General features: G+C 48.0%; 1 protein-coding gene across 1 annotated transcript in view; it reads left to right on the forward strand.

Annotated features, from left to right (window-relative positions):
- Window positions 1-22,587, forward strand: part of LOC125943939 (sodium-coupled monocarboxylate transporter 2-like) — a 99,622-nt gene that overhangs the window by 43,250 nt on the left and 33,785 nt on the right. Inside the window, exons 6-10 of the mRNA XM_049663523.1 lie at window positions 6,073-6,230; window positions 7,845-7,985; window positions 8,075-8,204; window positions 8,905-8,993; window positions 9,603-9,712. Of these exons, the coding sequence (XP_049519480.1) occupies window positions 6,073-6,230; window positions 7,845-7,985; window positions 8,075-8,204; window positions 8,905-8,993; window positions 9,603-9,712 (628 nt within the window). The remainder of the gene's footprint in view (window positions 1-6,072; window positions 6,231-7,844; window positions 7,986-8,074; window positions 8,205-8,904; window positions 8,994-9,602; window positions 9,713-22,587) is intronic.

The raw sequence follows: 22,587 nt of genomic DNA on the forward strand, positions 1-22,587 counted from the left end.
ACCAACTACAGGATGGCCCACCCAACATTTCGGCGGAGCAAGCCGTCATTTTTGAAGTCGTCGAGAGCCGGTGTCGCCGCCGGCAGAACGCACGAGGAGCAGCCACGTCCAAGACTCCTCTCAACAATTAAGCCAAGGGAGACGCTCGCGCTCCGTCGTCGTCTTCTAAAGCTCCACAGAAGACTTCTTCACCACTCTCCAAGAGGACGCCAAAGCCAATGGTCAGGATGATTCCCGACGACTACGTGATCGTGCTCAAGCCACGCACTACGCTCGCCCTCAAGACAACCTTTCAGCAAGGTGAGCTCGGCGCTGCCATTTCCCAACTCATCGGTAGGCAGCACATGAACGCCATCACAATTTCTCCCAATTAGGAACAAAAAATCATCGTCTGTTGCACGCAGAATCCCGAGGTAGTTCAGAAGCTGCTAACAGATTTTCAACTTAACACCAGCAAAGGACCGCTCCCGCTTCACGGACACCTCAAGCTCACCGGTGACGTATGTCGTGGAGTGATTTCTGTGCATAACTTCGACACCAGTGAGTCTCTGAAACATAGTGTGCAGTGGCGCGGTGGTGAACTAGTACACGTGCGCAAGCTGGGAAACTCCAATGTGGCTGTGCTGACTTTCGAGGGACGAAACGTTCCACGTTACGTCCACCACAACGCAGAACTGACTTCCGTCAGGGAGTACAAGAAGACAGTGCCAGCATGCTACCGTTGCGGCACACTGGGGCACCGGGCGGACAACTGTCCCAACCCGGTCAACGAAAGATGTGGCCTCTGTGGCCAAAACGTGGGGGCTGGTACTGAGGGGATGGCCCCCCACGAATGCAATCCAATGTGCATAGTCTGCGAGGGCCCGCACCTCATCGGCTCCCGCGAATGCACCGGAAAATTCATTAGGCTTCAGCAGCCAGGGCTCAGGACATCGGGGCCCACCGCAACCTCGAGGTGCCAGCCAGCTGGCAAGGCGCCAATCACGCCACCCAAGGGAGCCAATCCCGGCGCGACACGGGAGAGTCACGCCACCGGGCGGCAGCAAGTCAACCAGGAGACGCCAAGCCGCGGCGTGACGTCACCCTCTGACAAGACAGCAGCAGCAACGCCAGTACCTGGAGAGGCGGAGTTCCCAGCTCTCAGCGCTCCATCTGCCGGCGCCGCCCGCAACCAACCTAAGGTCAAGGGTCGCCTCCACTCCTCCCCCTCACCCCTCCTCCCCCACCAGCACCGCCGAGACGTAGAAACTCAGGCGCGAGCTCGCCCTCTTGCGAGCTCAAAATGAAAAACTAGCCAGCGAGCTAAACTCGCTCAGAACCCAATTCGGTACTCCGCTCTCCTCAAGCGTTGAGGAAGAAAACATTACAGACAGGGAGCTTCCTACTCCTATAGAGAGCCGCGTGGCGGCCCTGGAGACCCAGGTGATCGCGATTGAAACACAATTGGCTGACCTCCCCAAAATTATCCACGACACCATCGCGCGTCAGATGGACAGTGTTATCACACAGGTGACCCAAGCCGTAACTCGCATTATCCAAAAACGGATACAAGACAATCCGCGCGTCCTTAAGCGCGTAGGGCCCATCAGGGATGATAACCGCCCCTCAAAATTTAACAGGGTCATTCCCGATGAGTGACTTTTCGGAAGACTCCTGCACGTCTGCGCCGGGCACTAGCGGACTAGGCAGTGTTAACGTAACCCCACCCTCCGTCTCCGACCATGGCTCCTAACCCTAAGTCGCGAGCCAGAGCAACTCAGCCGCTTACACTAACACAGTGGAACTGCAGGGGTCTCAAGGACCGCAAGAAGCGGGCTCATCTACGCCTCTACCTTGAGACTCTTGAGTTCCTCGTCGCCGTGCTTGCCCTTCAGGAACCCGGCGCCGGTGTCAAACTCACCAACTACACTACATTTCAACACAACCCGCAGACATGTATACTTGTTCACAAGCAATATACTGCGCAGGAGGTCACACTCCCCACAACACCGCCTTTCTCGTACAAGATGGTGTCGGTGCTGCCTCTAAAGCGGTCTGACCCACCTGTACACATTCTGAACATTTACTGCCCTCCGAAACTTAAGAGCGTTACGTTCAGCGAAATTTTCACGCAAGCCATGCAGGTAGCGGGAAGGGATCCCCTCCTGATCGTCGGCGATTTCAATGCCCCGAGCAGGCTCTGGGGGTACCCCCGGGAAGACACGCGTGGGAGGAAGCTTGCGGAACTTCTTTCCACACTTGGACTCACCTTCCACACTGACCCCGCCAACCCAACTCGTGTAGGCAATTCTATTCAACGAGACACTTGCCCGGACCTCACAATTACACGCAACATACGCCATGCCAACTGGCTGAATACAGAGGACACTCTCGGTAGTGATCACTGTATAATCAACACAACCATCTACATGCGTCCCCTGAAACGCTCACTAACACAAGCTCGTGTGCCGGACTGGACGACTTTCCGCACCTCTCTACCTATCGTAGACCCCCTCCAGTCGGGCTATGACGCCTGGTCCAAATCGCTCACGTCGACACTCAGAAAACACGAAAAGCAGATACAGCTCACGGACACACAAATGGACGTGGACAATCACCTCCTTCATCTTTGGGAGGCCCGCCGCAGCCTCACCAAACGATGGAGGAAACAGAAACATAGCAGATGCCTCAAGAAGCGCATCCTCGAACTCACACAGCAGGCAGCGGAATATGCCGCTCAGCTAGCCGACACTAACTGGGTGGACCGGTGCAACGCGGCTGCGCGCCAGATGTCTGGCCGAAACACGTGGCGCCTGTTCCGCGCTCTCATCGATCCAACACAAACACGCACGGAAACCCAACGCCACTTACATAGGGTCATGCACAACTTTACAGGAACGGCAACACAGCTAGCGCATACGCTCAGGGATCGATACCTGTGCACCACAAAGGACCCTCGGATAACCACATACTCGTATGCAGGCAAAGAGAACACGGAGCTGGACACCCCGTTCCAGCTACATGACCTCCGGGCGGCCTTAAGCAAGATGAAGCGTGGCACTGCACCCGGGCGCGACAAGGTTACGGTCAAACTCTTGGCTAACCTTCCCGACAAAGCCTACGCCGCGCTCCTCAAATACATCAATAACATTTGGGACGGTGAGACTCCTCTCCCTCTCGACTGGAAGTCGGCTCTCGTGACCTTCATCCCGAAGCCCGGCCAACCTATTGATGTGGAGAACCTTCGCCCCATCTCCCTCACGTCTTGTGTCGGCAAGTTGATGGAGACGATGGTGCGAGACAGACTATCCGACTTTATCGAAACACAGCACATTTTCGCGGACACCATATTCGGTTTCCGCCCTCAAAAGTCAGCACAGGATATACTTCTGCAGCTCCACCATCGAATGTCCTGTCGAATGTCCCCACAATGACAAGGTGGTCCTGGCCTTGGATCTTAAAGGCGCATTCGACAACGTCAAGCACGAATAATCCTAGACCACCTCAGTTACACCAACTGTGGCCACAAAACATTCAATTACATAAGACAATTTCTTACAGAACGCCAAGCCTACATACGCATACAAGATGCGGAACACGGACCATACATATTCGGCTCGAGGGGAACACCTCAAGGCGCGGTCCTGTCTCCCCTCCTCTTCAATTTAGCCATGCTTCATCTTCCCTCCAAATTGGCTTCTCTGCCTGGTATTCATCACGCTCTTTACGCGGATGATATCACAATCTGGGCCACGCAAGGTAACCTGGGCCACATGGAGTCCTGCCTGCAAGCAGCAGCAACCAGTCGACGACTACGCAACCTACTGTGGGCTCCAGTGCGCCCTTGCTAAATCTGAATTGTGCACCTACGTCCCTCCCCTCGGGACACAACTCAGCTACGCATCATTCTCCCCTCGGGGCCGATACGGGAGGCCAAGTAGATCCGCGTCCTTGGCCTCTTTATACACCACCAACGCAGGGCCGACACCACCCTGGCCAAACTTCGCAAGGTGGGAGACCAGGTGGGCCGCATGGTCCGCCGGGTTTCCAACAAGCGGGGCGGATTACGAAGCAAGGATGCATTGCGGCTTGCCCATACTTTCGTAACGAGTAGAATCCTCTATTCGACCCCCTATTTGCACCTGCGCAAAAACGATGATGACCAATTGTGGTCATCCACCGAAAAGTCATCAAGCGGGCTCTCGACCTCCCGATCACCCCGTCCAACCAGAGACTTCTGGCCCTGGGCTTGGTGAATACTTTCCGGGAGCTTCGAGAAGCCCACTTAGTCAACCAATACACGCGGCTTGCGCAGACCCACTCCGGTCGCCGCCTCTTGGACCGGCTACACATCAAACACGACTACCACATTGAGGAAAGGGTGAGAGTGCCAGAACCCTGGAGACGCGCCCTCCGGGTCCGACCCCTTCCCCGCAACATGTCCACAGAAGACCATAGCGGTCGTCGCCAGGTGCGCGCGAAAGCGTTGCAGCGACACTATGGTCACCAACAACACGTGTATTACGTGGACGTTGCCGGCCCACACCACGGGGGGTGGTACACTGTCGCAGTCGTACACAACACTAACACAGTTAACGGGCTCACTTTCAAAGCCTACAGCGCAACACACGCGGAGGAGATTGCCATCGCTCTGGCCCTCACTAATCCCACGTCGACACACATCATCACCGATTCGCGAGGGGCTTGTCGGAACTATGAGCTGGGGTGGGCCCCCCCGCTTGTCCGGCGCATAATCCAATCTAGCTCTCTATACTTTGATCCAACTCCGCGTAACCTGATTTGGGCCCCCAGTCACCAGGGACTCCAGGGAAACGAACAGGCCGATCAGGCCGCCCGCGCACTCTCTCCCCGGGCTGTCTCCCTGTCCTTGGAAGCCTACTCCCAATCAGACAATCTGGCCCTTTCATTCAAAGAAATCACCGATTACTATAAGGAGGAGCACTGGCGTTACCCGGCCCCTTGTAAGGGACTGGATCGCGCTGACGAGCGCCTCCTCATCAAAATTTTTACCAAGACTATACTGTGCCCGGTGGTGCTGAAGCATTTCAACCCATTCTTTGACGGTGCGTGCCAGTTCTGTGGGGAGGTGGCTGACACCTTCCACATTGTATGGGCGTGCCACTCAAACCCATCCATCTCCCCCAACCCCAATCCCACCAGAGAGGACTGGGAGGCGGCCCTGCTCGGCTGTCAGGACCTCAAGACCCAAAAGGCCTTGGTTCAACAGACCCGAGCGGCGTTGCTTGCCAATGGGGCCCCGGAATAGGGGCTCCACCTAGTACTGTGAGGGGAGGAGGCCAATAGGGCCCTAACCCATGCACCTCTCTGCAACTAGTTCAATAAATGTTTTTCACCACCACCATCCCACCACCATCACCACTCGGGGGTGGGGTGGCATCGCGTTGTATTCGAAATTCCGACGGGCTCTTTGGCTATCGCTGCAAAGAATAATTGCCTGTGTTTAATGGAGGAATGGAGCTCTGGCGTACGCGCGAGCGCTATATGTGTGTTGTTTCCAAACTGTCTGGTCATCGAGCAACGCGGGACTTTGCAATTACGGCGCACATGGCCAGCTCCACCGCAACGCAACCACTGTTTCGGGCCCCACAGTTCCACCACTAGAACCAGTTCACCAGCAATGCATGTTTCATGACGCAGGTCATCTACCTGCGTTCCCTACCTTGAGGAAGCACTGAACGTGTCGTGGACCTATTTTAGCTCACACCTCGCCAGCTCTATTGTTAATTTATGCAACGGTTATTGCGTTTTCCTTCAGCAAGAACAAACATTCTACTCAAGCAAACATACATGAAGCAAATATAAACTTGTTTGGTCGTGGTATTATAGAAATTAATATCAAGCTACAAAACAAGTTACTAGATAAGGAATTGAATCAATTAAACTTCAACTTATCTTGATGTCATGATAAACGTTTAATTCCAGAATAATTATTGCCAAATTGTCGAACACAGCTTGCAGCATCACAAGTTCTAAAGTCGCGCGTTTGAGTACTTCTCTCTTTAGTTCAAGTATTCTTTGATCTGCTGAAATGAAACTTGTTGCTTTTAATAGGGTGGACTTCGAAGCGTTGTGTGGGCGGACTGCATACAAGCTGCTGTCATGATAGCCTCGCCAATCGTAATCATCGCTAAGGTCTTCTACGACTCTCACCGTGTAAGCCAGCCCCTGAGACCGCTTAGTGATTTCAACGTCACTACGTACATGTTACGGTAAGAAACTGTTGTGCCTAAATATATTTACTCGTTTCCTGGCTTTCCAGATATTCTCTTAGGATGAAAGTTGGCATTCTTTCTTCCATGCTCTAGCAAGCACTGTACCTGTTGTTGTTGACCAACAATTTGCGGATTTTGTCACAACAGATAACCCAACGTATCCCCCATTTTTTCTTCGGTAAAAAGGCTACTTTGCTTTCAAAAACTTCAGATGGAGAAAAGCGTTCTCTATAGGATCAATGAGGAGCAAGCCCGCTATGCCACAATATAAAGCAGCAGAAAAGGAAACAAGAAGGGAATAGTTTTGCGAAAATGGTATCAAAAATAATGAGCATATTTTGTTAGAAGAGAACGTAGGCATCTAGTAGGCATCTACTGAGAAATGTGGAAGCAGTACGTTTGATCGAGGCTTTAGGCTTAAAGGCCAGTAGGGGAAACATAAATAGTAGCAGCTGTGGAGATTATTTAAGGAGGCAGGAAGATTTGTGGTGAGAAAAATGGATAACCCGCAATAAAGCGAACATTCTACAATTAATAACGTAGCCTAGAGTATAAAGATATTTAGAGATGTATATGCAACTGAAACAGAAAGGATGCTTATATAATCATCATAATAAGTAGATATGCAGCTTTCTTCAACTTTTAGATTCTGGGGGTTTGCATGCCAAGATCACAAGTTGATTACGAGGCATGCCGTAGTGGGGGGCGCCGGAATCATTTTGACCCCGTGGAGATCCATAACGCACACCTAATGCACAGGCATTCTTTGCATTTCGCCCCAATCCAAATGCGGTCGCCGTGGCCGGGATTTGATCCCGAAACCTCGTGCTTGGCAGCGCAATGCCATAGCCCACTGCGGGTCCTCCTTCAAGTACGCGAACCGAAGATCGTAGCAGGAATAATGCGCTCGCTCACCAGTCTTTAGAATTCGGGTGCCACGCCGATCAGTGCATCAGAATTGCTGGATTGATTGATTCTGAGTGCAAAAAAATTTCAAGAGATGAAAAAAAAGTATACAATTCTTGAAAAAAACAGGGTGGGCCAGTGGCCATGGCTAATGTAGAGATTTATCTGCCTTCGAGCCACGCAATATATCCCGCAGTCACATATGCGTAAAACAATAATATGTGAATACATGCGCGGGAATGGGGCTTCAGACAGCGAAAATGCTAGAGAGAATGTAGTTTGTGATTTGGAAAAAATGCTGAAAATAAGTGAACAAGCGTCATTTCCACAAACTATAGAGAATTCTTTTTGAAATGACGCGGAAGTATTCCTGTGATAGCTAACCTACTTATCAGTGCGACAGTTTTCAGCAGGTAACGTAGCCTCGCACTCCTGTTCGTGTTATTGTATTGCTGAATTTTTTTTGTATGTTACATTGACTGAATTGCAGCATAGCCATTTATCGAATGGACGTTCAGAACAATGGCACGAGCTCACTTTACAGTTTCTGATAAACGGGCTTGGACGAAACCACCTGCAGTCCGCAATATATTCCGAATTTTTAATTGCTTTTGTGGCACTTCAGCCTCTAAGAAACTTGTTGAAGAATAAGAGGAATACCTCCTTTACCAATGTATTTGTAAAGTTCCTGCACGTTCTGCACAGGAATGATTTCGACGTCACCACTGATGAGAATATGTGGACTGCACTGGTGGCGTGCGTACCCTACTCGATTGTACGCGTGGGATTTGACCAAATGGCTGTCCAAAGGTTTATGGCTGCCAGGACCGCCCGTGGTGCTAAAAGGTGTCTGCATTTATCCTTTATTGCTTCGTACTAACACAGAAACGTAGGTGCTATGCCTGCACATACGCAGTGGGTATCCTTTGTTGCAGGATAGCCATAGGAGGAGGACTGATGGTGTTCGTGTTCTTTGTACTCGTTGGATTCACTGGCATAGCCGTAATTTACTGGTTCAGAGACTGTGACCCTCTACTCTCTGGCGCCATCGTTAACTACGATCAGGTTAGTGAAATCTTCAGTTTTGCATAACGTGCTACATTGGAAAAAGTTAGGGGCAGCTTCACATAAGTGGTGCGAAGACTGGGAAAACAGCGAAGTTGGCGACCCCGCCTAGCTACCCTGAAATTTTAATTACCAGCCAAATAAGAAATTTGGTTGTTAGTCTTTCCAGAGTAACCTAAGCAGCGGCAATGTATTTCCGACTCGTCGTACAGCTCGTGTGTGAAATCTACAGGTGTCTCAGTGCCGTAAGATTTTTATAAAAAATTGTATTGTCTAAAAAACGCCCTGTACATATCGCACGCAGTCAAAATGAGCGGGTAAGGTAGCTCTAAATCCAGGTATGGAGTGTCTATACCGCACAGCTTTGCCTGACCCAGACGTGTCCGGCAAACCATAGTTAGATATTTTAGCCTAGGGCGCTCGGAAATAGGATCTATTGCGGTCCTACGTATTTTGTTCGTAATTTTGTCTTCCCTGTTTCAACCTAATGTTACCTTGTAGTTATCACCGTCGTCTTTAACAATACTTATTGAAAGAAAATTATTTTCACAGCCCAATAAACATGTTTGAATTCACTTCGATCTGAAACTGATTTCAATAAAAATCGTTGCGAACTTTAGGAACTGCCACTGGACACACAAGACGCAATTTTTTTATTGCCTTTAATGAGTTATCTGTTGTATGATTTACTATGTTTCAGATCCTTCCGTATTACATAAAAGAGAGCCTATCCGACGTGAAAACGCTACGAGGTCTGTTCTTGGCTGGACTACTTAGCGCGTCAACGAGGTGCAATTTTAAACACATTTACTTTTGCTACACTATGCTGTGCTAAGAGGAGCCAACTGACCGATATTTCGCACACTTTGTTATCGGAAGCGAAGGAACTTAGTCATGTATGCCGGTATTGTGCTACTTTTGTACTGTGTAAATTCTTCAATTGACGATTCTAGAACCTGAACACTGCGTGTATACTTCCTCTCATGAAACTTGACATCAGTATGCAACAGGTATTAGAAGGAGTTCCTCAGTAATTCGAGGTTTCATAGGCAACCTCAAAAATTTGGTGTGTGTAGAAGACCTAACAGTGACTCTCAAAGCCGCGTTCCTATGCAATGGGCACGCGGTATGTTTCCAGGTATGTTTTGTGTTGGAAAATTCATCTTAAAAGTGGTCGTGCACTCCTGACTTGTTTAATTTGCGATTGCGTACTCAGTGATTACAGGTATATAAAGCAAAATAAATACCTTGGTCATTATATAGAGAACACCAAACATTAACTCTGCAATCTTGAGGCATGAGACCTATGTCACTGGCAGTGCTTCCTGATCTACTCATAAAAATTACATAAAAGATTATCATTGCATTCTTCAATTTTCGACGTCTTTATGCTTGCAGCACTGTGTCATCGGTCGTGAATTCACATGCAGCTACAATCTACATGGACGTTGTCGCACCTTACCTCGACTTGAGTAAGCGAAGAGCCGTCGTTCTGATGCGTCTTTTAGGTACGCAATATCACCTTCACGATTCTTAAGAAAGTGCTGTATTTAAGCAAGTTATATTGAAGCAGTATGTGATGCAAGTTTACGAACAGCCCAATTAAAGCGGATTTCAGATGATTGCACTCTATGAAATGGGCGAGTGTCGTTTAGTCGGTGGCTTCCAAATCGAATTTTGAAGCAGTGCCTATTGACACGTAAACATCTTTATGTTTCTCGGGTGACCGCATTTTACCGGCTAAGAAATATTGAACGTTATTACTCGGCGGAGGACACGCCTGCATGTATCAGAAGCTTCTCGAATTTCCTCGTTCATTCTATGCGTTGGCTGTTTTCACCAAAGCTTTCCAAGTGTGCACGAATTGTGTAGTACTTTCTGGAAGCTACGCGGACACCAGCGATTGCACTAGAACCTTCGACGAGTGATGCATAAAAGTCGACGCGCTCAACCGGCTGATCAAATTTTCGACGACCGCCGACTTCGCTTGGCAGTATCGTTGTGCTTGAATGTTACTTGTTTTGCTTGGCACGAGTTTGCCCACTAAAAAGGTAAATTTGTGACTCACAGCGTAGAGAAAGACGTTCAACAAGAGCGGACGCTTTCATAGAACCCAGAGGCCGAATTGACTATCGAACCAAACCGCTTTAAAACTTGAACCCGACTGCCGTTTTCGGTTTCGGGCGCCCGCGTTTTGAACGTTAGCTGGTTCGCGTTATGCCAGCTGCGCTGATCTGTCCGGTATTTCTTTTTAAGGCGACAGCCTTAAAGACCCCGTGTAGCATAAAATTTGGTGTCGCTGTCATCGTCGGCGCAGGCAGAGTTTTCTGTAAGCGATAACTTTCGTATGCATTTATGTACGTCTATATGACATGCATTGATATAGGACGTACATTATATGCGAGTTACATTGCCACACAATTTTATCACTAAACGTGTTCATACCTTGTGAGACATTCTTGACAAAGTTATTCCTCGGAATTTTGAGAATCACAGCTCCCAAACAAATGTCATGAAACACAACACCAAAAGCGCATGCCTTTTATATAAACCTTCTCAGACTTAAATATTATGTGCAAAATAATAACTCAAACGTGGAAAATTATACTTTTTTTAGCGCGGCTGTGCTCCACCTACGGGACAGGCCCGCTATAGCGGCCGCGTTTGTACAGGAAAGCTCGCCTTCGTGCATGTCGTACGCCGCCAGCGTTTCCCGGTAAACATTAGCGTTACATAAGCTGCTGTTGCCGGAAGCGTGAGAAGCAGTCAGGGATCTTTGAATGCTATCGAATTCCACTCTTAAATGCGAAGATTATGCGTCGTTCAAATATTTTGCTTCTACTGCTCAACGCGTCTATCGTGGACCAAATAAAGTTCACTCAATCACTTAATCAACTGCTCAATGGCGCGCAGTAATGTTTAGGAATCGTTTTTCTTTAGTAAAAAAAAACTTGGAGGACGCTTAAGCTTCGCCTTTAAGAGTAGAACGCGATAGCGTTATCAGGACCTTTCTCATCACCTCGTTCTCATACTGCAAGTAGGCTTCATTCACGGCAACACTGGACGTGAGAAAGCCAGCTTACAAAGACCATGCTTACACCGATTCCCTTAAAGTAGGATTCACCTTTAAACTGAAATGCATTGCTGGAAAGATGTTCTTCCAGGGGCAATATAAGTAGTCCTATATAAAAATGTGAAGGCCTTAGCACCTTTTTGCATTATTTTATTAATTGTTTGCTATTCCCCCGTTGCGCGCAGGTCTGTTAAAAACACTGGAAAAGGGGTTTGTGTTCGAGTTTCCTCGTAGCAGTATCAGGTTTTCTCGTACATTCAAATTACAATCCGACGCCGATTGGTAAACAATCCAACGGCGAATCTGACGGTGTATAGTAAAGTCGTACCTTACCATACAGCGTCGGATACGAATTTTCTGCTCCGTGTGGCAGTAAAATCGGTGTTGGCGTCCAGGGTCCTGTGAGTAAAAATATTTCATACGCCACTAAAATAATTCTACCAGTAAGCAAGGGCGCCACACAGGTGTCCCAGAAAACTTGTCTCACACTTTGTCTTACATTCTTTACAAAGTTATTCCTCGGAAATTTGAGAATGAAAGCCCACAAACAAATGTCATGAAGCAAAACACCGACTGCGCCTGCCTTTTAAGTTAAATCTTCTCAGACTAAAATATTAAAAGTGCGAAGCAATAACAGAACATCGACCCACACAAGAGGCCGCGTTTCTGCCAGAAAGCTCGTCTTCGTGAATAGAGTTCGCCGCCAGCGTTTCCAAGTAAACATTACGGTTACATAAGCTGCAGTTGTCGGGAAGCGTGAAAAGCAATCAGGAATCTTCGAATGCTGTCGCGTTCCACTCCTAAAGATGAAGCTTAAGCTTCCTCAAAATTGTTGAGCTCCTCGGCGTAAAATTCGTGCATTCTGCCGGCGGAAGCAACTCACTCCCGTTACCACTCTTGGCAATCGCGCGACGTGTTTCGACAAGCGTGAGTACCGAAAGGAGGTATATGTTGTTGTTGGGGGGAGGGGGGCATAAGGAGCGTCATAATCCTGGCCCCGTAAGAATCGGTACATGCAAAACTAACTGCATCACCACCGCCAAGCCGCTTTTAGCTAACTGCGTAACAACGCCGGGTGAGGACACCGTGCCTCAAAAGTACCCCAACGAGTAACGACATTACAATAAGGTTGGGGGTCAGAGAAGGCGCCACACAGGTGTCCCAGAAAACTTCCGCACACGCGAAATGAGCTGCGTCACCACAGCCGAGCTGCTTTTCGGTCACTGCTTCACTACGCCGGGTGCGGCCACCGTGGCTCAAAAGTATTCCCAAGAATAAAGAAATTAGTTACAAAAATGTTGGGGATCCGAGAAAGCGCCACAAACTTGTCCCAGCAAGATTGAGTACATACAAAACTAACGACGTCACCACGGCCGAGCAGCTTTTCGCTAAATGTGTCCCAACGCTGGGTGCGGCCACCGTGCCTCAAAAGTACTCCAAAACGTAACGAATTTAGTTCCAATATAGTTGGGGGTAAGATAATGCACCACAAACTTGTCCCAGTAAGGTTCAGTACATACGATACAAACTGCGTCACCACGGCCGAGCTTCTTTTCGCTAACTGCGTCACAACGTCAGGGGCGGCAAGCGCTGCCATAAAGTTACAATAATGATGGAGCTCATATAAAGCGTCGGAAACATCCATCAGTATTATTCAATACACGCCAAATTGGTCCCAACGGCCGAGCTGTTTTTCGCTAACTGCATCACAACGCTCGGTGGCAAGCGGTAAGCCTACATTGCTTGAAATGCTGCGCTGATGGTCATACAAAATTGTTTGCCCCAGTCTGATAGCGCAGTGGTGCCGTGTCGAAGCGCAGAAGGAACGCAAGAGTACGCTGGTACCCCAAGAAGCCAGGCTACATCCCAGAAAAGGAAAAGGCAGATGGGTCACCGAACAGGTGAACGCTCAAACGCGCAGCCGGCCGGCCTCGCTCGCTTCGATGGCGTGTCTGGCACACGACGCACGCATCTGGGGCGTCTGTTGTGTCAACGGCTTGTCGATAGGCAACGCAAGATAATTGAATCGCCGAGTATAAGCTCATTTATGGGCGAAACGTTTAGGGTGGTGGTACTACGGCAGCCATCTTGCGAGTAGTTCATATTCCCCCACCAGGCGACGCCAATCAGTCATGACTGAAGAAATACTCTTTGCCAATGCAGAACAGCGTTATCGCTCGGTGCAGGACACGCCTGCATGTGTCGAAAGTTTCTCGAACGTTATCTATGCTTCTTCTATCCGTTGTCTGTTGTCACCGACGCTTATGTAATCTGATTGTATGAGCGACGCGAATTGTCTAGTACTTTTCGGAAGACACGCGGGTACCAGCGCCGGTATTTTGCAGTGATGCCTTTCCGGTAATAATGCCTTTTCGCGCTTATCGTGCTTTGTCAGTGGTCAGAGCGACGGTACGCTCGCGTTATCAACGGGATCAGCCGGGCGTGAGCGGTGGATGATAAGACTAGTATAGAATGAGTCATAAGGCATCGCTACAAAATCGCGGCCCAGGGATTACACTGGAGCCTTCGATGGTTCATGCATAAACGCCGCCGCGTTTCGCCGCTGATCAGATTTTGACCATCGCCGACTCTGTTCGCCGCTATCGTTGTGCTTCCAGTGCAAATTGGTTTTGTGGGCACAGGTTCGCCCAATAAAGTCTATTTCATCATTCAAAGTTTCGCGACTGTTTTCTTCACCATCACTACTACGTGACGATAGGAATACAACTGAACAATAGTATGACAAAATCCTTCTCACCATGAAGCTTACTGCAGGCTGCCTTTGCAGCGCCAGTTGATTAGTGTATATGTGGGAATCTCAGTAGCGTGAAGGAACACGACACGAAAGAAACGTACGGTAGTCTGTCGACCTCAGTGTCTCCGCGACAATGAGGTTTGTATAACTGCGCGAAAAAAATGACGACAGATGAAAGAAACACACACGACACCACTGCTCTCGTGGTGTCGTGTGTGTTTCTTTTGTGTATCCTCGTTTTTTAGCGCAGTTATATAAACGTCTAAAAGCTGTGAGCCAACTAGCCCGCCAGAACGTCGTACTAAAGCGACAATGAGACATGCCCGGAAAGACGAATGCGTCCGTGTCCTGTGTTCTTTTTCTCCTTTCCCTGTCTTTGCGGCCGTCTTCCTGACCGTCCCGACGCACTTACCACGTGCAGATGACAAGGCGTGGATATTATTCGTGATTGTGAGAAGAAAAGGCAGAGGGTAGTTTTGCTGGCCTGACAATGCGGATTGCTCACAGCTGAACATCGGCCAGCAGGAGGATAGGGTAAATAGTAGACAGGAGGGAAAGTGATAACTCCTCGCACTCTCGCATTGCGTGACCAGCGCTGTTTTGTTCCGCGCGCCATGCAGGCCGCGGACTCAAGCGACCACGTGCGCTTTTGTCTGCCCTTCATGAGCGTATGCTGTTCTCGTACAGGTCGAAAATTTGAAGGTATCTCGTCAAAAAGGCGCGTTCTTGTAGAACAAATTTCGCTATTACGGCTTTCTTTCTTTTTATTTGACGGCTTTGCTAAAGCAGGCGGATGTCTTCTTTATTGATATGTTATGTGTATAATGTTTCACTTTATTAGATTCCTACCTTACTTCAAGGACGCAAGAACCCGCTACAATAAATTGCGGTGCAGGAAAGCGACGATAACGGAAGCACATAACGATCTTTGTCATATTTTCTCGACACGTGTGGTATTGCGCAAAACAACACATGAACAGGACACTATAGCTAATAAGGCTGTATTTCCCATCCCGTCATTATTTACATGTTCCGGGAGGAGGGGGTATGATCTGCGCAACTATGAAATAGCGTGAAAAACACTAATAGACGGGCCCCATCGCAATAATGCTGGCCACGAGGCTCCCTTTTCATCTTTCTCGTCCGTTGATTTGGGACCCTCGTCTGTATACTATATGTACTAAAGTAATGTTTTATTATGTACTCATCATTATCAATATGTGAGCTCCACTTTTTTTGTGCGCTTCGTCACATGTTCCCTCCTTGACGTTACTTATTAGGACAGTGCAATATGCAAAAGTTTTTGCAATAAGTTCGCGCTCGGCTTTTATTGAATTGTTAGAATGGTAAATTGAACGGCAAAATAGCCCATCAGGCTTGATTAGCCTGCGGAAATATATCGTAATCAATAAATACGATCTCGTGGCGTTCGCCTTTCGGAACGCTTGACTGTTGGTGAGTTTTCTTTGGAAGGTACCGTTTTAGGGCCGTCAACTTCGATATATTTGCAAATCGTCTCTTAGGTTCGTTTATAGTCACAAATCAAAACTTAGTGCGAGTGCGATGCCCACTTCAGCAGGGGAATAGCATACTCAGGTCGATTTTACACTGAAACACTGCCAGGGCGCACGTGCGCAAATGACAAAAAGAATGTATCGATTAGAAACCTGCGTCAAAATAGGGAGGACCCCATTATCTAAAACACGACACGCGCAAAAGCCAGATTGGAACGTTTGACAGCATTTTTTTAATTTTCTTTGTGTCTCTCCCGGGAACTAGACCTTGAGATCAGCTATTGCAGTTTATGTATCCAAACGAAGGGCAAACGAAAGAACGTACGTAAACAAAAACCCACTAGTACACAGTAAACATTCATCACTGTACCATATATATATATATATATATATATATACATATATATGTGTGTGTGTGTGTGTGTGTGTGTGTGTGTGTGTATATACTGTATACATGTATAAGAGGCTTGGTCAGATGACGGTGTTCTTGCCAATTTCAGATAAGCAGGCATAAACCAATCCATCGGCTCCACAATGTTGTTAGTAGAATATGATTCGCGCATATTTCACAACGTGTGCTTCCTTTGTCACGTCACCCAGGTTTCACAATGCTTCAAGCAAGGGTAATTTTGCAGATCGCCGCCATAAAAATGCGGCCAGTACGGCCTGGTGTCGAACCCGTGATCTTGACTTCAGCAGCTGAATGTTTCGCCGCATGAGTACCGTCATTTATCTTCCATGTTTTCAGATAACAAGCATCACACGAGTCGATAATACTTTTCTAAAAAAATATGATGAAATGTTGTTGGACACATGTTCAAGTATCAAACATATCTAAGTTACATGCATGGTGCCTTTTTATCTCTATTCGGAGGGAAAACCCCCGTTTTCCACTATGCTATCAGAATGAATAGGTTCGCGCTCGGTGCACAAAGCCGGCGAAAAAAGAACGCTGCCAGTACGCGTCAACGTTTGCGCTTTTTCGCTCGCCAATCAGCCCTTCTGTTGAAAAAGATTAGCTGATAATTGCGTGAGAACAGTCGTGTAATCTAAAATCACGGGTCAGGTCGCACGTTATTTATACGCGTATCGGGACCGGTGCATTCGAGTAATCGATTGAGCTCGCTTGCATTCGAGGATGTGCAATAAGATTGACGTCATGCACGTAATCTGATTCGACAAGACTTTCGCTATCAAAATGGGTGACAACATTAAAAAATTTCGGACACAGTCGGCACGTCTCCCTACAAGCTTTACTGAATTGTCCCGAAATAACAGTGACAATCTTATGAAAAATGGTCACCGACAAAAAAGCTAAATAAAGTAAGCGTGACAACATTTAGCACGGCAAAGGCCTATGAGGTCAAATCTACTAATCAACATTGCAAGGGCCGCGACCACGTGAAAACAACTGTACACCATGTGCAGGAATAACCTCGGGCTCGTTTCCCGTGGTGCGTCTTCAAAGAAACACTAAAAAGCTTTTCAAGCGCAAAAGCTGTTACTACAGACGGCTCGCGTGATGGTGCCTTGGGACGGTATTTTGTAGCGATGCGTTATGCTTTATTCTGTACTAGCCTTACCATCCATTGCTCATGGCTGGCTGATCCCGTTGATAACGTGAGCGTACCGTTGCTCTGACCACTGACCAAGCGCGAAAAGTGCGAAAAGGCATTAGCACAGGAAAGGCATCGCTACAAAATACCGGCCTTGGTTTCTTGTCTATTCGTCAAAAGACCAGTCACCAAATAGAGCGTTGTAGGTCGTCTGTTCAGGAACACTCATAAAAGTGCGCGCTGTGGTAGGGATAGCTCCTCAACACAGAGCTGATGCACAGGCAAGCCTACGAGTCGAGGTCGCGGCGAATATCGGAGAGGCCACTGTGGTTTGTCACCTTGCTCTTCATTGGAGCTTCTCTGATTTTTTCGCTGTGCTTCAATGGCTCGCTCATTCCACTGTGGCCTGCCGATGGGCATGCTGCGCGTAATGCGGAGATCTACAATTTCTGTAAGCAGGCAGTCTCTGTAACATCTGATGAGGAAAGGTAGCATTTTCAATTTCCAAAAGCTTTCTTCCCTTTCAGCCCGCTGTACGTGAATTCATTTTGATGTGCAGACAACAAAGTGAAGAAACTTCTTTTGGTGATATTTAGCTGGGCTTGCACGTTATAGTAGTAGCTATTAGAATTGCTTAGTGCGGGCAGTTCGAGGATTTCGCTCCTCTGGTTGAATTTCTTAGGAGCCGCACATGGTTCCATTTTTTTTTCGCTGTGAAGGGACACCTTACCTTCAAGATACCGTCGCTACCAACCAATGCATCGAGAGATGCTGCCAAGAAAGCACACTCTTGATAAACAATTAACCCACATGGTTGCACGCGAGTTTCTGTCTCTTCTTCATGCAACCGCAGAGCGACTTGTTCTTACAGCTTACCATGCTCAAGAGCGGCACTAGCGAAAATATTTTTGTAAAGTAGGCTTTTCACGAGTCCGTCACAGGGCGTCGACTCTCTTCTCCTACACACTGCGTAAAACTTGGAAGCAGTTAGGCGCATTTGTGTTTCTACATGGCACGTGCAATCGTCTGCTTGACCTGTAGTGTCTTCCTCAATCTCAATCCTCCGTTTTTTGTCACCCTGTAGGCTTTTAAAGATATTTGTTTGTTTGTCCGAGAATTGTTCAAGCGGCATATCGGGTTTATGACAGTTTGGGCCATAATTGCACCTTGAGTCTTTCATCGGGGACTCCTTGCGCCGGCGCTGCCGGTGGCCATTTTCCTCAAATAGTTTTCGTCTCAGAGACTCTTTGCTAGCCTTCTGACACATTTTTTTTTGTTTGCGTAGCGCTTCGAGATGGCTGGAGGACTCTTGCAGGTGACAGCCTTAGTTGTAGCACAATGCCACTGGGGCCCCAGCGAAAGCTGAGCCCCACTTTATAATACCGGTGTTCATGAGGGCCTTTCTGACACCTGTTTATATGCTTTCCTCCAGACAATTTGGCTACCAGTGACATTACTGCCTCGGCAAGGTTACTGGTGTCATTAGCGACAAGACGGCCAGCTTTCTCCACAATTATGTTGGCGGCGGTCACTATTTTCAGCTGGAGCACTTTAGGCGTATTCTCATAAATGTTGTCGCCTTTGGTGCCATCACAAAAATAGTTCTTGCATTTGTCGTGGCACCCAAACAAATGTTTGGACCGTTTATGAGGTCTGCAGCTAGCTTTGCTTATTGTGCATCTTTCTCTTCTGCAGTGCCCTGTACATCAAGTAGAATGTTGGCATAATGCTTCATGGCCTTCTGTGCACCATTTTTTATGCGCCTAATGCTGGGACCACTTAGGTAGGCTGAACATCATTAGCTTCTTTAGCAATAGCGTAGAGGCAAGTGGTGTAGCATTTCACTACATGGTTCGCGCACTCCTTCTTCTTTACAAAACGACCATATATTCCACTTTTGTAAGGATCTGATGCAAGACTGAATAATCACATGAACGTCTGATATTCAACACCATGCATTTCGACGCGCCTCTGGAAGCCTCCAACGATAATATCGGTCTCCATTGCACCTGAGCTTTCGTTACAATTCTCATAGCACAGACGCTCCTTTTTTTCATTGCCGGTCCTGGCATAGTATTCACACATGCTGCCCAGTTTGTTTCTCACTCCTAAGTATAAGAGCTTTTTAGTAATCTTTCCTATAATAGCAGCCACACCAGAATTGGCGGAATACCGGTGTCCGTGACTGCGATGTGACCAAGCACCATTACGTCAGACTACAAGTTCAAAACATTTCACAACGCCGGCGTTACATTTCGTAACGTGACCTCTGCGTGCATGGATGAACATATCAACTACAGGTTTGCTGCCGTAGTGGCAATCCTGTAATTGCGACAGAAACATTTAGATTCAACGATAAAAAATTGAATGGGGGGATATGAACTATGCCGTATTCTTCTTCAAAATGAAATGCTAAGCACAGCTGTAACGTCGCGCTAATTCTTCTAAAAATTGCTCTCCAAATCCGCATAAAAACCGAAAAATGTGTGTGAATAACTTTACCTTTCCAAGAGACTCCTCTCGACATAGAAAAGCCCATTTACTCATAGCGGGCACTTCCATGGTTTACATCACGTCCTCGAACTGCGTGTGGCAAGATCCGATGCTCATAAAAGCCCACATGGCAGCATCGTTGATCCCTAATATTGTCTTGTGGGTGAGGGACGTTGGTTCTGCTACAGGCTCAGTCGACAACTTCTTGATCTCCATGCATTCATTGCAGGAAAACGTAAGCTCTGACCACAGCCCCACTTTGCGTTCTTTCACAAATACAAAGCGACCAGCCGACTTGGGGCACCTATGGTTGTCGAAACTTCGAACAGCATGTACAAAATGATCCAGTCAACGATTTGACTCCCGGAAATGTTCGGCTCCTCTGAGTTGACGCGAATCTTGATTCAATACTCAGGTCCGACAGAAGCTCTTCATCGTTGCCGAAACTCACCCAGTACTAGGGAGCCTACATGCAAAACAGCGTTGCATGTAGGCACCCAACCCACTACTCGACCATTGTGCCATCGTCTATGGTAGTACCACTGCCTTCCAAGGACGAAGTGCAGGCTGCACTTCGCTGTTGCTCACTGCTCTCCTGCGATCCTTCCTTCCTGAAAAATTGAAACAGTACTCGGTCTTACTTCATCATTTCGTCTGGATAATTGAATCAACAGTTGACAAAATTCCTCTTCTCCCCCCGATATGTGCGGTCTACGCACTTGCACCCGAGGCACAGATATCGTGTCAACAATGCTGCCATAGCTGATGTAAGATGTAAACCGGCTGCATATGATTCAAAGCCCGAAATATCCAGAAAATAAGAGGCACCTCATAGACCGTCAAAGCTCACTGCCTTATCATGTATGCTAAAAACCTGCCGCCACAAATGAGCTGGTCATCGCCAGAATTACAGCTTAAGACTCCCACTACGGCCTTTTAACAGCGAAGCTGTTTACGCCAGCCGTAATTTGCAGTGCGTTGCAAGGCACTACCAAGAAAGAAAAGAAAATAAGCTTTGTTGCCGAGTCAGGATTCGAGCCCTCATACCACCGGTCCCAAAGCGAGCGTCATAACCACTAGGCTGTACAGCCACTTTTTTTTCTTACATGGTATTTATTGCATCATGTATTTGCGAGAAAAATACTATCTGCTAAAAACTAGGGAGCCTACATGCAAGAACCGCGCTTGCATTTAGGCTCCCTACTAAAAACGTGCAAGCGCCACCACCTGTTGTGAAGGTTTGAAAAGGCTGTACAGCCACGCTTGCAGAGCATGCATTTATGCGAACCATATGATTGCGTTCGAGCGTCGTCGTCTTCGTCCACAGCTGGCGCGTTCGTAGGCCCCTGCTCTGCGAGGTGAAGAGGTTTTGCGCGCTATGAGAGCGAGAGAGAGACGCATTCACGCAGCGGGTCTCCTGGACCGCAGTGTCGGCATTGGAACGCGGTGTCATTGTTGCAAGCTGCGATGATAAGTGGTTCTTGAGGGAAAGGGAAAGGTTGGCGCTATCTTCTGCAGCCCTTGAGGGAGCACGGCTCAATGCCGCGCTTTGCAACGCGCAGTGATGGCCGTAAGTCCTAGACACGCGAACAGAAATTATCATCCTGATGAGTAATAAGATGAAACGGTCGCGCGCACTTTCAGAAAATGCTGGGCTACCATCGCCCAGCTTCGTTGCTCCAAGCGTTGCGTGGCCGAGTGCAAGGTTCAGCGTTTTTTTTTTATGTCGTGTTGTTCACCTTCCTTCACAACAATTACGTCTAAACGAAAGAATCAGCACTCTAACGCAAACAGAACAAGAACTTTTTTGTACTGCTGCTTAGCTTTGAATTATCGATTGTCCGCTTCTATGGCAGTTACAAATTCCGGTAACAGAAAGGGTCTTACTCGAGTGGTGTGAAACTCAGTTGGTGCCCGCGTTCGGCGAGATGCTGCGACGGCTCTTTTCCTTTCTTGTGAGTCACTTTCCTTGCAATTTCCCATGACTTGGACAAAGGCTGTCTGTGCTAGGTTCTCTCCCGGGCAACCACTACGCATGCTCGACAAGCTAAAAATGCCCACCAGGGCCAGCATTTTGTAGCGATGCGTTATGCTTTATTTTATGTTAGTCTTATCATCCGACCCCGCACACGGCCGGCTGATCCCGTTGATAACGTGAGCGGACCGCCGCTCTAACCACTGACCAAGCGCGAAAGGCACGAAAAGGCACTATGATCGGAAAGGCATCGCTATAAAATAACGGCCCAGGCCAATGGGCGACACCACGTGGTGCGGATGGGGTGCAATTTCTTCTCTACAGTCTCGTCTTATTACGCGTTGAGTACTACAGCATGCGTGCCTTGTACCCGCCGTGGTTGCTTAGTGGCTATGGTGTTGGGCTGCTGAGCACAAAGTGGCGCGATTGAATCCCGGCCAACGCGACCGCATTTCAATAGGGGTGAAATGCGAAAACACCCGTGTACTTAGATTTAGGTGCACGTTAAAGAACCCCAGGTGGTCTAAATTTCCGGAGTCCCCCACTACGGCGTGACTCATAATCAGATAGTGGTTTTGGCACGTAAAATCCCACAATTAATTAATTAAGCATGCGTGATTTTCGCGTTGCTCATACAATCACATTACATAAGCATCGGTGACAACAAACAACGGATAGAAGCATCGATAACGTTCGAGAAACTTCCGATACATGCAGGCGCGTCCTGCGCCAAGCTGTGAAAAGCGGTCACAGGTGAAAGATAAACAAGTACACGTGTCAATACAACTTCATTCGAATTCGTTGAGTCAGCCAAAGAAAAAGAGAAGGGGAAGATTCCTCTATTGTGCTATTGTAATAGCGCCGCCTACAAGGTCGAGGACTGGACAGAAGTTTCACGGAGGAATTTTAGCGCACCATGGATGAGGCCTCCTCCTTTCTTCGGCTACGCAGCCGGTTCTCCTTCTTGGATGGCACGTGCTTTCGCCATGGCTGCTATGCACGTACTAGCCCAACAAA

This window comes from Dermacentor silvarum, chromosome 3, assembly GCF_013339745.2.
Source record: "Dermacentor silvarum isolate Dsil-2018 chromosome 3, BIME_Dsil_1.4, whole genome shotgun sequence".
Lineage (NCBI taxonomy): Eukaryota > Metazoa > Arthropoda > Arachnida > Ixodida > Ixodidae > Dermacentor > Dermacentor silvarum.